Source organism: Synchiropus splendidus, chromosome 6 (assembly GCF_027744825.2).
Source record: "Synchiropus splendidus isolate RoL2022-P1 chromosome 6, RoL_Sspl_1.0, whole genome shotgun sequence".
NCBI classification, from domain to species: Eukaryota; Metazoa; Chordata; class Actinopteri; order Syngnathiformes; family Callionymidae; genus Synchiropus; species Synchiropus splendidus.
Genome location: NC_071339.1, coordinates 22,790,607 through 22,805,924, shown reverse-complemented (window position 1 = coordinate 22,805,924; position 15,318 = coordinate 22,790,607). Strand labels below are relative to the sequence as shown.

Below are 15,318 nucleotides of genomic sequence, written 5' to 3'. Positions count from 1 at the left end.
AATACTACTGGTGTATTTTTGAATGAGTTAATGGGAACACATTCCGACCAGGGAGAATTAACGCACCTCGTGAACACTGGGATAAGGGATGTAGTCCTCTTCTGTCTGCAGCGAGAGGGACGAAACATAAGTGGAGTCATGGTTTTGCTTTCAGTTCTCAAAAAATGTAGACACGTTATGACAGAGCTTCCACTTTCAACTTGTGTTTGCAGGAAGTTACAGAACTTTGTGTATTCAAACACACAACAGCAGAAGTGCTTTCATAGTTAATCTGATGACACAATCTGTGTGACAAATATGTACCTAAAACAAACGTGACATCACTTTACCGTCATTCGCCAACTATTGTTATTCTTCGCTCAGCAGATATAAATCTAAGAATCACTTGGAGAATAGTTTTGAATAGTTGAGCCGCAAGAACATTTCAAATTCCTTCGTATTTTATGTGTTCTCCCTTTAACAGGAAAGAGGCAGGAAATGCCCCCAAAATACTTCCTGTTTCCAAATAATAGTTTATTATAGGTGGTAGTATGCAATGTAAAAATGCTAAGATGTTCTGCTCCAACAGCTAAACACTTTCGCTGTTGGAGCAGTTTATAAAATTAATTAATTTTTTAAATTAACATTTTATGGCAATACTTTCATTTACACTTTACTTATCTTCTTTAGAGTTTATTTATGAAAAAAAAAAGCCAAATCTGCCTCACTGATTACTTTGTGTGGCACTCAAAGGCTCTAAATACTAGATCAACCACAAAACATGGGGACATCATGACAAGCGGAGATGGTAAATGTCAAGAATCAATCTGGAAAATTTCTATAAATGGATGCAGGTGAAAGGAAATTTGAAGAAACGTGGGATAGAGGAGGAATGTCTGAGAAGAAGAATGTCATTTACAAACTGTTTAATAAATAACATTTTTGTTCGGACCACAACTTTACACAATTTCCCTTGGGATTAATAAAGTTTTTCTGATTCTGAATTGAGTCAATGTTAGAAATGGCTGCCCCATGCTTGATTGAGTTTGACACCTCTAACATAAACTGTCCTCCATCACCACTCACTACAAATGGTTTTCTTCACATAACATCAAACTCCTTTTTAACTGCATTTGTTTATATGGATTTGCACCTGACATTTATAATCTCCACTTTCTATCCTGTCAAAGGGCAAAGGTTGAAGACTAATATACGAATAAGTAGTTCATGATATCAACATGTTTTTGTTGTCAAGCACCTTGGAACCCTGGTGTGATAGATCTCACTTATCAATTCTGGTTGATGGTAGGTGAATTACACAAAGTGACTGGACTTTACAAACCCCCATCAAACAAGTAGAGCTACTGTTGTTACCGAACCATTCTCAGTCATCACAAGGTTAATGTGAGGCGGCGTTGGGAAGCTCGGAGTGCCGCTGGGTCATCCAAACCTCACGTTGGCTCTCACATTAGGTGAACATCTATTTCTACTGAGGGACTGAGGGAATGCAGATGTCTGTTAGTACAAAGTAGGACAAACAGGATTTGTATATCTACCTTCCACCTTAAAAGCCATGGAATGAAGGAAGCTACAGTCCGTCTGCTGGTTTTCAATCCTCATTTATATTTTATCTCCTTCTTTTAATCTACTACAGGCATTTCCTGATTTGACCTCACACTTCATGTGGAATATATATCTCTCTGCGATCGGTGCATAATCCTGTCTAGGTAATGGGCCCGGGGGGGATTTTACAGTCCCCAGTGAGTTCCTTAGTCAGTTGGTGAGCACTCCTAAGCCTGCCTGACAGCTGATAAGTCAGGGTTTATAACTCAGTCATTACTGTGCTGTAGTCTTTGATGAGATGGAAGGATTTGTGACTCACTTTGAGGGGCGGAGGGAGGGGACATCTCTGCTCATCCATTCTGCAACTCTGTTGACAGACACAGCACATATCAGTGACGCCACTGGATGAAGCGAAATAACAATAAAACAGTGGGGAAGTGAACGCAGAAATACATCCAAAGTGATTTATTGTGCTGACAGAACCCTGTCACACAAACATTCCTGTTTACACAATAAGAGAGAAAGAGGAAGCAGGCGATTAGTGATATCATGGGAACAGTCATGACAATACAGAGAATACAGCTGTCGGATCATGGAAGTTGAAGAGACGCAATGTGCCAGAGCGGGCTTCCTATGCTGAATCTTGCTGACTCGATACTTCTAAAAGAAAAAAGAGCAACAGAGCGTTTCTGATCAGTGGCCTGTTCGTGAACAAAAGGCTCTTTCAGGATTTGAAGGAAATCGAACATGACGCGGCTTAGACGCAAAGAGAATCATATCGAGGTGGAAGAAGCTTTTTGACAATTCCTGCAGCCTTTCGGTTGTTTCTATAAATGTCAGTGTGGATGGCGTTTGATGGCTTGTGTGCGTACACAGAACATAACTGAGGACTGGAGAGATGCCAGCTCATTTCTGCAGATTTTAAACTGCTTTACGACCTTGCTGCATAACAGCTTTCAAACCAACATCTTCCATTTATACATCACCCCCGAATGGCTCATCTGCAAACACTGGTTTGGTCTCCAGATATTCCTCTGGACCCTGCACCTTTGGGAACCAAGTCTTCAGCGGTGAAGTCCAGATATTTGAAAGGCACATGTATGAAACCTCCTGCCAGTTGTATAGGCTCAGGTGACCTGGTGGATTCCTGGTTAGGTTCAACTAGGGTGGCTAAGCATCTCTTCTCTGAGAGGCAGTGCAGCCAGTGGGTGAGAGAGCTCATTGTGTGTATCCATAAACTGGTCAAGGCTCGTGATCACATCACACACACAAACAGTCATTGAATTGCAAAAAGAAAGGACCTGTCTTGCTCACAAACAAAGCTCTGCAAAGATAGAGAGCAGATTTTTCCTTGAGCGGACCATCAAATGATTTAAACTTCATGTTTCTTGTAATCATCTGATGCCTGATGAAGCTGATTCATTTCTTGTTATCGAGTTTATAAAGCCATATCACAATTCCTTCCTGCCTCCATTTTTCTTTAACTTCTGTGTCACTTGATTTCTGCCAGAGTAAATCACACTCTGTAGCCTCCCCCGTATTCTACGGCATATTTTCTGGTTGAGGATGTCGAGCTGAGTGAGTTTGAAAAACCTTAAAATGACAGACGCAGCTCACGATTGTCTGAGGAGATGAACACAGTTTGATGTTAAAGCTAGTTAAAAAAAAGAGCGAGAAACAACTCATTTTAATCTGCATTGACGGGACTACTTATACTACTCACACTACTATGACGACTTATTAGTTTGTATAGTTACACAACACAAATGGTAGCAAATTCTTCAAAGACTAAGTTATCCCATGAGTTCAGCCTCTGCACAGACGTATAAGTTGTGGTGAAGATTTTCAATGACCTGCAGAGCGATGTTTCGTGACGTTGCATCACACATATTTGGAAAATTTCTGAATGGAGCAAACATGTCCTTGAAGGCCTGAGTTTTTCCACACAAGATTCCTGCAGCAGGATTCAAATGTGGTCCGTGGCTTGAGGGCAGACTACCTGGATTGTTACAGAAGCTAAAGCTAACTTAACTATCTGTGGTGGATCCACATAAAGTATTGAATTAATATGAACAGCTGTGATATTTAGTCACATTTTAATACTCATTTATTTCAATTTTCCCTCATGAATTGGCCACACTAATCAACTGAGTGCAGGAGGCAACAAGAGGCCATTAATATCAGTTATAATCTTATTAAATTGCAAATGTTGTAACTTGAATCACTGTAAAATTTAAAAATCACAGATCAGTTATGGTCAGACAGGAAATAATAGATCCAACTCAGAATTGATCATTAACATGGGTTTATGTTTGGGTACATATTGGAGGAATATTTGTCGCCACTTAACAACAGCAAATACAGATGCTACTGTTCTTTTACTACCTGCAAAAAAACCATCCTCCTTCAGAGCCTGACGACATGGCCTCCTTTAATGGCGGCGCAAACTAACCTGATAGCTCTATTAGTTCTTGATCAACATACCAGCACAATGTCGCATTTATTGTTGATCATCCTTTTAAAATGTATTTTAATTTCCTTCATGCCATGCTCATGCTACGAGTTCTTCAATATTGGTCACACACTCATGATGCCAATTGAGCTGCTTTGTTTTCCATTTCCACATATCAAGGGCACACATAAACAGTGCGGGGGATTTAAGGCCAAATATGAGGAAAAATTCATAAAAAGGAAGATTAACTTTCATTTTCATTAGATGGACCAAAGTTGGGACCTATAGAAATAGAATGAAATAATTTATATTAATAGTCATAGTCATTTGGAATACTGGAAGTGAGTGACATACAAAAGCAAAAGGAAGGCCACATTTTACCATAGAAAAGAGTTGAAGGATAAGAAAGAGTAAACAGTTTGCTGACAGTACCTGCATCTTCTCGATCATAGCAAACAGGTCCGAGCTCTGAGGGAGGAAAAGTATCCAAAGGGTTGGAATGGATGGTCCACTCAGTTATTTTTGACATGAAATTCCCTCTTCACTCATCCCTGCTTGAAACAAAGGCTGTCTGTGTAGTCTGGAGACACGCGACAAGCCTCCAGAATCCCATTCACTCAGCAATTCCCCAATTCCACATTACACTGCATCATCACCTCTTATCACATTCCTGACCACACTTGACAGAACTCTCATTAAAGGTCCACGAGAATTCTTACTCCAAACCGAAGCGCAAACACAATGTGTGACTCGGAGGGGAAGCCGGCACCAACTCCACTGAGCTTTTCACTGGTTGCTACAGCCAACAGCCCGGCCCGCTCAATGGCCAAATTAGCAGAAACCACTGAGGACCGAGTCTCTGGAGGACACTCATCTAATCTGCTGAAAAAAAGGCAGTCACAGTCGAAAAGGCAGAGAAGATGCTTAAGCTGTTTTTAAAAGAAAGTGTTTTCAAGACATCCTCTTGAATCCACTGCAGCTCATTAAAATGCACATTAAAAATACTATTGAAGAAAGGAATGAAACTACCAAACATGTATTTTGTATTAAATCTATCTTCAAAGACGATATTGCTGCGAATAACACAGCTCATAGAAGACCGTGGGATAATCCTGTTTGTTATTGTAAATTTGGCAATATTGGCAATTGTTTTCTATTTCATGAATAAAACATATGTGCATATCACGTTATTAAGCAGTTGAGTAATTGCATAGAAATAATTAACTATTTTATAGTACCTGTGCTAATATTGCCTGCACTGTTAGTAAAAATGATAATTATACATAACTTTACAGTGTTATCGTTTAAAATTGCACTGTAAACAAGGTGGTAAATGAGGAAACATTGCATGCTCTTCTTATTGCATACCTGAAGTTTCTCCTGTCTTACAGTAAACAACAGTATGTATTTTTTTTTCCATTCTTGTATTGATAAGAATATGAACAAAACTGGGTGGTTTCAGTACACGCTCATATCTAAAAGTGGAAGACCATGTCTGCCCAAAATACTTTTAATCCCACTCTTTTGATGAAAAGTAAGTACCAAAACAGTCCAGGCACTATAAAAGAATGTAGCGAGCAGTGATCTGAGTATGAGTTGTCTGAAACAACTTACTTGCATCGCAAGTTCCTCATGATCATTAGGAAGTCATTTGTTCTGTTTGGGCAAGTAGATAAACAGCTGCCCGTTACATTGCTTAGCAACACATTGCTTCTGACAACATTTAAGATAACAAGAAATAATGTTTCATTTTGTCACCTTTTTCATTTTGCCACCTTCATTGTTATTGACAGCCTATAATTGTTATTGTTATAGTATTGTTTTGTCCAAATAGCAAAGGTGGATCAAGGAGTGGATCGACTGGCTGAAAGAGGAAACACCTGCGGGCTAACACTTCTCAGACTTCAAAAAGCTTCAAGACAATGGCGCAGATGATCCGGGCAGCCCTGACAGGAGCGCTCGTTGCGGAGGTTGAGCCCTCTGCTCACCATGTAACACAAGTGGACTGAAGTGCCAAGTTGATGTTTCCACATGGCAGCTCAGACTTACTCTGGGCGCCGCACTTCTCAAAAGCACACACACAAACATACGGACATCAAGTGGGAGGCTTTCACGTGGGTACTAAAACATCTATAAAAGCCCACAAACACCTGACCCTGACCTCGTAAAGCCGAAGGTGTAGCCTTGTCTACAGCTGCAAATGGGACTAAATAGCACCATATGATAGTCGGAGACATCCGGGTCTGCTGACTGCAAGTATTCTCCAGAGACTGTCAAAGAAGCCGACGCCACTGTTCCTTAGATGGAGCAGATAAGAAACACTTCAACCATGATAATGCTAGAAACAATACTACATGCTGTGTACCAGCAGATGTACTTTCACTGTCAAACAAAAAGAGATTCTTGCTGAGTGTATACTCACGTCACTGACACATGGCCTCTTAAGACAAGGTTCACCGTTGACAAGCTCATACGAGACTGAATCAGTTCTCCTTGCTTCTGACATCGTTCCACCAGAAAAGACACAGAGGCAATAATGCTAACAGGTAAGTAAACTAGCGAGACAAGAGGCAGCAGACCACACTGATCCATACATCTGAGAGCTGTGATAAAGCATGTGTTGCAATGGGAGAGTAGATTGCTTTCCACCTTCCTCTTTTCATCCCCGCCTCCCAGACGCACTCATCTGCTCTGTAGAAAGGAAGTTAATGAAAGGGAGGAGCGGCATTTCTCTCTGTGTGCTCTTCAAAGCTTCTGTGTTCTCAGACACAGAAACACCCACATAGACACAAAAGTAATTTATACAATCGTATTTCAAATGTGCATTTTTCACAGCCATTAGAAAGTCACACATTTGAGGGGGCTACCACATGCACCTTGACTCAAAGGTCACCTGCTTGGTCACACCTGTTATCCAGGTGCTTCAAAAGCTACACAAAGTTACAACATAGTACATGACGAAACAGTGATTTGGTTTCACATTCATTGCTTAAGTGATCCAAGGCAAAAAAAAAAAAAAAAAATCCCAGTGTAGGAAGATCGAAGTTCATGCCGACTGAAAGGGCACCTGTACATTTCAGTTCCACACCACTTCTGCGTGAGTGACTTCAGTACATTTCATAGTTTAATGCTTCTCAGAGTTACAAAGAAGGTAAATCATCCCTGTAGAGCGTTTGTGGATCCAAAGTGATGATGATCATGGTTTTGTCATCTGCCTGGGTCTCTGTATAATCATGTCATTTAATTCCTCCATTTCAACACAACTGCCATAAAGGTCACGATGCCTGCGACAAGGCCATCTACACTTGACATGGTCACGTCGGTGTCAACTCTCGAGGAAGAAAATTACAATAATGTGGGCTTAGAGAGTTATCGCTTCAACCCATGGAGATATGCAGAACAGAGAAGCAGCCTGCAAATGTAGGTGCCATCGCCTGGCAGAGGGACTTAGCCGACCTCAGCACCTCTAAAGTCAACCGTGCATAGTTAAGCACGGGTATGACATAAAAGCACAAGTGATAGTGGGAGACAGAGAAGAAACAGAGCGATAAAAAGGCGAGAGCAACACAGTGGGATGAAAGGAACCCTGTTGTGTCGTAAAAGCAAAGCCTTCTCTTCATCCCACTCTCCATCATTTGATATCAACAAACACTGGCCTACTTCTTTAAAAACAATGACAGACTTGCCAAGACAAATTCCTGCCATACATATGCTCCCGATCATTCTCTCGGCAAAATCACGATGAAGAAATGGAAATCAGCTTTGAAGTAAAGCTTCACAACTGTAGCGTTCATACAAAACAATCTGTTTAGTTCAGTCATGCCAGACAACATTTATATTTTCTTTCAAAGGCTCATGAGGAAGCTGAAAACAAACTATGTCCCTGATAGAAAGGAATGTTATACTTTGCATTGTGGGAAGGATTTAATCTGTTATTGATGTTTAGACCGACGTGTTTTTTTAATGCGAGATAGATAAACTCTGAAGAGAGTATTTTACTTCCTGAAGTCAGCTGTCTCTAAAAGATTCCCAGGACTAATTATAAATCATTTGTTTCCAAGACCCACACCTAGTCAGTGTCCTTTGCATTACCTGCATGTTGAGGGTCAGCTGCTTCCCCGAAGGTGAAATAGTAGAATTGAAAACTCAAACTCAAAGCTCCGGGTGAAGAATGGACGCAGCAGTAAAGGAAACCCATGGGGTTGGTTTGTCAGGCCACAATAAAGCCCCTGATCAGCCACCTGAGGGAGGGCTACAGAGTTCACACGGACACAGCCCTCCCTCCCTCCCCAACATGGCCAGAGGGCAGCTGGCTAATTGCAAAAGAGGTGCAAGTCTATAAGCAGATCACTTTCCTTTTCTTTGAGTTTGAGATTAACAGCTGATGACAACCAAAGTTGTTCCCACTGTCCTGCAGTATAGGTATGCGGTAGAATTGACATCATGAGCTTGTTACATAGAACACCAGGAAAAAAAAAAAATATATATATATATATATATATATATATATTTAATAAAATCTATCAGCATTTGGACAAAGCAGCCACAAGTTCAGGAGCCCTTATCATGGTGCTGGGCCACATTGGAAGTTTGTTTTTGTGTTTGTTAACAGCCCCAAGATTATGAGCAACAACACAGACAACTCAGATCGTGTCCACATAAAACCTACAAAGTTTTGTTATCATTAAAACTGCAGCCATACAGTATATCAGATCCTGTTGGCTCGGAGCAGGGCTTTTTATTTGATCATCTGAAACTAACTGAAAGTCAAAACTGTGTATATGATTTGTCGATCCGAGGAAATCCAATTAAGTTTGACGACAGTGTTATCCATAAAGATGAGAGAACGTGTCGATCAATGCTCGAGAAAGTGGAATAAAACATATACTTTGCAGTAATCATACCGCAGCAGACGGTACGTCTGCTTGATGATTCTTTCAGATTAGATGCAGTTTGCTCCGCGGTGTCTCCTGGGCACGGCTGCCGCAGCAGAAGCGAACACAAAAGCGAACACAAATCAATGGTGGCTGAAAAAGCAACCAGTAGCTGGCTCATGTCTACAATAACACTGCTGAGAAATGCACATTTCTACTGCTACTTTGATCTGATGAGATTTACATAATTTGAGTATCCTATTTTAAGAGAGGAAGAAGAGCGTGGGAAGCAAAGTTAAGCTTACAAATGACAGCCATTGTCGCTTGATCACCAATGAGTTAGACAAGTATGCTCAGATTTTCTTTGTGCATGAAACAAAGAGATGTGGTATATAACATTATGTAACATCAATCGTGTGAATTGATACATCACAGAACCCTAGATTTCAGCTCAACTGGAAGAATGAGTAAATCGAACATCAAAACAAGTGGGTGCTCTGTCTGTACAATGGCACCATGATTCTTGAGGAGGAACTTGTTGTAGCTTGTGTTCTACATCCAACACACATGGACTTGCTGTCTGGTTTATGTACAGTGCTGTACAACACAATGATAAAACACGTTTTTCTAATATCATCACTTTTGCCACTGTGCAAAATGGTTTATTAGGAGTTTATGGACTGCAGAGTGCACTTTTCAAGGAAAGGCATGGAAGCACTAGAGATCAAACAAATGTGACAAACACCATCGTGGGATCGGAGCAGATGTCTGGTCCGTATGGGAGGAACACTGACGGATGTGAAAAGGAACTAGTTGTTATCTTCAACACTAAAACAATTTACAACTCAACTATACAAACCTCATTATAATTTATGGCTCTTATGATGACAATTTCTTCCTATACTTGGCATCAAAATTACTTCATACATCAAAACCCACTTATCCAGTGTGAGGGAATGGAGCAAACACTTTTGGAAAACAAATGCATCCCTGCAATGCTGGCATCCAAAATTAGCTATTAATCCCTGTGCAAATTGAATTTTCAATCAGACCGAAATAATAACAAGCGCCTTCTCTGGTATGTGCGAGAGGAACAACTGCTGCTGATCTATATTTGTCTGAAAGGTCAGTGACGAGGGCAGTGTCGCTTTTTCAAGCCCCCAAAACCGCCTGCCAAGTGCTTGCTGTGGGCGAGGGGCAACAACTGAACATGATACATGAAACAAAGTAAAGGAAGGCAGAGGAGGAATAAGCATTGAGAAAGATTACCCGACTCAATTTTAATGAAAATCTCCTGTCCTTTTAACTGTTTGTTGAATTCAAGAATATGGTTTTGTTTATTTTGTTTGCCTGAAGTATGGACAGAAATAAGTTCTTAACAAAGCTGTACATCATTCATTAGGAATACATAGATTCCAGTTTTTTCCACAACCAGCAGTGTATGAGTACTTGCATTTGAATACTCACCGATACTGAGCACTTACATCATTATGCATGGAGTAACTTTTTTTTTTTTTTTTAATATTTATCATAATTTGAACAACATTCCTCAGTGTGTTTTTCTTGCACATGGGTGACGGTGAAGTTTCACTGCAGTACAAACAAATTTTACAAAATTGTCAATAACTGACATTCAAAAACTGTGCGCAGCCATAAAGTGATGGTTTCAGGGTAATAGTGGCCATTCTCTGAATACGAGTACTCAAGCCGGGTATTGGACCAATAGCCAGTACTTGTATCAGCAATGGCGCATCCCAATCATTCATCAGTGGTGTAACGTTTGACAACAAAACATGGTGTTTTATTTCATTCAATTTTACAATGTGCACTGTTGAAATACAAGTTGGACAGCAGGACATATGGTCAATGTTGTGCATAATAAAGATTCAGCATTCATTTATCTTATAACTAGGAACAGGAAGTAACTTCATTGACAAATCTAAGTGCATGGACACGACCCTGTGGCCTTTTTGCCACTCATCAATGTTATTGACTTCACATTCCCAAATATCAGAATACGTGAGCATTCTGAGTGATCTATGAGTCAATAACACAGCTACCAAACATCTCCAAAAAAATGAAAATATATCCTGCTTGTTCTTGAAACAGGCTTAGTTTGTGAGGGTCACACGCACATGAAAAAGTAGAGGAAGCCATGGATTCAGTCATCGCTTACCTTTGAAACTGAAGGAAGGGGAAGTAGAGGACTGCAGTAGTCTTGTAAGCGCTCTAGTCTGTCAGAGATTCGAAAAATCCTTCCATCTTGCTTCCTGTTAGCCAGAGGGAAAGACGGATGAGCAGTGGAGAGAAAGGGAAGAGATGGTGATTATCGAGTGTGTTAAACTAAGTAATCAATTTAAGCAAGCCTTAATGACTCTAAGAAGCAAGTGGTGTTGAAAAAGCAATGCCAACAATATCTCGCGTCACACTCGATACGGCAAGCAAGTGTTTTGTTCCTTGGGAAAGTAAATATGTGGAAACTACCTATCATTGCCTGGACTTCCTTCACTCATCTTATTCGGTGGAAAAATAGCCTATTAGGATCCGAGTCAAGGTAGTTAGAGTATTACTGCAGTAGAAATCCAAGAGCTGAGCCAGAAGGCAAAGATCTTACCAATAGATTTACATCCCTACCTGTACTGATGGTCAAGAGGTTTGAGTGGATCACTTCAATGCCTTGACCAGCAACATAAACATTTCTAAGCCCATGGGCTGGACTAAAGCAACACAGGGAAGATGATATCTAATGGTTGGCTCAGGGACAGATCGGTAGTCCCCCCAGGTGAACAATGAAGGGAAGGTTATCTCATCGGAAGCAGAAGGCAATCTAAGAATGTTGGATGGCAAGTTTCCTATTTTATTTGATGGAAAAAAAACAAGAGTGAAAACAAAGCAGATAACACTGAAAGTGAAGGAGTCAATATTCTTTCCCTAAAATCACCCCCGGTGGCTCCCACTTTGTCTCCTCTGCACTAATAACCATGAAGGGTTCTGGTCAGAGAAAATTGCTTCACACCTTGTCTCACACAACACCAGTCAGCGGGGAGAACCGGCAGCCCGTCTGTGCACACATCCTGTTCACGAGAACGTGGCAGAGGGCAGATCTGAATGAGCAAACGAAAGAGACCAATAGGATAATCAGATTTTAAAGGGTGAGAATGCTCAAGGAGGGAAACATCGACTGAAATACGTTCTCGTTTTGTTGGCTGACATGAATACGGTTTAAAGACTGTCAGTATCTTCCAGCAGGAAAACACTTCCATTTACACTGAGGCAGAAGCCTGAGCTAACAGAGCTGCACTTCGATTACTATAGCCTGCTGACCTGGAGTTGAGGATGGGAAATCTATTTCTAAAAGAGCAGGATCGCTGTTCGGCTATAGCCTTTGATCTCACTGCTGAATGCAGAGAAATGACTAAACTGGGTTGCCAGTAACTCCCTGCTTGAAGCTTTAGTTCCAGGGTCTCTTTGTTTGCTTGGACTTCACAGTGGAGCAGAAACACAGAATTCTTGTTCACAGGATTTTCTAGGTGTACTTTCTACAATGAGTAATAAAATAACTAATCTTTAAATTCTGTGTACATTCTCTGAAGGTAAGTTCACATCAAACCTCATTTAGTGACACACACCCATGGGGTTGATGGTTTTCAGAGAACACAGCACCTTTGCCCCATAACAAACGTTGACTGAGGTCAATCTGCTGAGTGCGGTGCTACAGTCAGTCGGGACTCACGATGGCTGACTGAGGAGGCAGAATAGTAGCAAAACAGAATAGGATGCATCAGGTTTTTCATCAGCAGTGCCATCAGATTCACATTTCCATCTCGTTGACAAATTTCCCATTTAAGAAAATGTGCGTTCGGATTGGCTAACACGCCACAAGTGTTACTGGAGTTCATATTTTTCAACATTGGTGCTTGATATAATAGATGTTGACTAAAATGCGCAAAAATTGTGCTGAAGCTGCGACCTAGTTGCTCTGAAAGTGTAGCTTCCCCGACTCCCATATTGTAGCATTTTTTCGACAAGTGCTTGGCTTGAACCTTTAAAATGTGTCTTGTGGATAGTTTGTAATTAACACAGGAACATTGGCAATGAAATGATGACTAAAAAAGCATGATCCCTCATCCCTTGCTAATATTTTAATTATTTAAAGCACAAGGCCACTGTATGCACATGTGCTAGCCTGTTTCACTCTGTGGAAGTCATCTGTCTCAAGCCTCTGCTATTGTGCCACCCACTCAGGTCGTTGTGTTGAAGGTTTTATTGTACTTCTCTCTGCCCGCAGGTCAGACATGTTGCCACTGCTGCGCGCAGCAGGAATACCACCCAGAGACATTTGTCAAGCCGTCTCTTTTCTGTAGCTTAAAATCCATAGATGAAGAAGAAATAGAGGTCACGTCGGCTGATCATGGTGCAACTCCAAATATGTGCAGCCAAACACTCAAAATACGGAGAGGGAAGAACACCGCAGTTGACTAGCTGTTTATGGACACACAAACTAAACCTTCTGCAGTAAGAACACTTCTACATACCATCAAATGACACTTTAAAAAGAACATTTCTCAAACAGAAGAACCATCTTCAGCATTCCAATATAACTGGGTTATTGCCCAAGTCTGATCACTGGGGTGTGGAGTCAGCACATTGATGGTCACGCTGGATGTATCAGCAGGGGAAAATGCTGAGAATGACTATTAGAGATTAGATTGGCTGTGTACGTCGACTCGCGGCGTGGAGGGAAGTGACTGAAACCAACTAGGACACATAGGTAACCCACCACCCTCCATGTGGGTAAACTATATTACCTTGACTTCATACTGTATCCTGCAGTGGTCAGATGCTGCAAATCTTCTCCTCATCAGATATGTGTCATTGATCTGAAGATGAATCCGGATACCTTATAAATCAAGACTCACCCACAGCAACTGCTGAATCGGCTTCTTACATTTTCATTTGACATAGATTGCACAAATATACTTCAGAGGCATCAGGAGGCCAAAGGATTCAACTAAAACTAAAACTGGATTGAGACCTTCTGACCATTGTGGGAAATCAATTTTTCAGTTCACAACTAATTTTCCAATTGCTGATCATCAGTCACAACTATGAAATAATCCATCAAATATTGCAGAATAACTGCACGACTCATGTTGTGGCTGATTTTTCAAAGGTCACCGACATCAATCCAACCAATACATAATCACAAAGAAGAAACACTGTTTTCATCTTGTGTACACAAACAATTCAATAAAATGTCATTTCTATTTACGACCACCAATTTCATTGTGATTCTGATAAGGTTCTCTTGAGTAGGTCAAACTCCAGTGCCATCTTTGAGACATAACAGCATGAATCAGAATGTACCGAATGTACACTATCCGCACTGAAACAGAAATTTTATTATTGATTATTTGACATTATCATTATTTTTATTTGAACCACTCGCTGTGGTAGTGGCCACTCATGCATGTCAGAGAATGATGGCTGTGAAGGATCAGAGATGGACGGGGCAGCAGTATTAACAGTAATACATAACAATAATATACAAATCTAAAGATCAAAACTGAAGTGGATGTTAAAATGGGTCAGCAGTACAAAAATATATGTATGAGTCTGTGTACAAACAAATAAAATATGACATCATCAGGTTCAATGTAAATTACCTTTAAAAAAAAAAACTGTTTATGTTTACACAATCGGAGTAGGGCAGGTTCAAACATCTGCCTGAGTTTTCACATCAACAATGCTACCTTGCGCTGTTAAGCTGTGAGACCTGTCAGTCATTGACTCCGCCCCTGTTCAAGGCACTCGAGTCAACGAACATGCAAGTTTGAATGAGTGTTGGCAGAGCAGAGAAACAGTGCCACTGTTAGCACACGCTGTTAGCAACATTATGGTATTTACAGGCTACGTGACACAAACACAACAGTAAACAAACCGTGCGGCTCGTTTGATGCTGTCAGATCGACATTTTCAGTGTCATCTTTGTTGTTCACAACCGTCCGAGACCAATGGACTTAGAGACGCAGATGAACAAGTGGAGCACAGCACTGAAGCATAATCCTTAAACGCGCCACCTTATGAGATGTGAAGTGTGGAAATACAGAACAAATCATACATTCATTTATTAGATTTCTTCATTTAAAAAAAGAGTTACTTGTGGGTGCATTTTAATTGCCAGGTTGACAGCTGGTTGAATTCCTCAAATAATCAACACGGGCCACGAAAATGGCCTTCATCTTTCGTTGAGAACAAGCCAGCTGTTTTTCTGCACAATCCTGGTTACAGCTGCAAATGCGCGTCACCTAGCAACATCACTTATCCCCAGAATGAGTGAAGAGATTTCATTTGAACAGCAAACAAATCCTCCACAAAAACAAAACTATTCCTCCAAATCTGCTACGAGAGATGTTGCCACAAATACTACACCTTAGTGAGATTGCGACT

The 15,318-nt window shown here is 40.8% G+C and overlaps 1 protein-coding gene across 13 annotated transcripts in view; it reads right to left on the bottom strand.

The window, feature by feature from the left end:
* The window catches only part of rap1gapb (RAP1 GTPase activating protein b), a 101,262-nt gene that overhangs the window by 22,028 nt on the left and 63,916 nt on the right, over positions 1-15,318 (bottom strand). For 9 of the 13 annotated variants that reach the window (XM_053869414.1, XM_053869412.1, XM_053869405.1 and 6 more), the window contains 3 exons: positions 11,045-11,138; positions 1,862-1,909; positions 67-105 (listed from right to left, as the gene is read on the bottom strand). In XM_053869414.1, coding sequence (XP_053725389.1) covers positions 67-105; positions 1,862-1,900 — 78 coding nt within the window. In that variant the 5' untranslated portion in view covers positions 1,901-1,909; positions 11,045-11,138. Of the gene's footprint in view, positions 1-66; positions 106-1,861; positions 1,910-4,426; positions 4,463-6,416; positions 6,594-11,044; positions 11,139-11,884; positions 11,973-15,318 lie in introns of those variants that run through there. The other 4 variants (XM_053869409.1, XM_053869417.1, XM_053869416.1 and 1 more) reach the window with 3 other exon arrangements.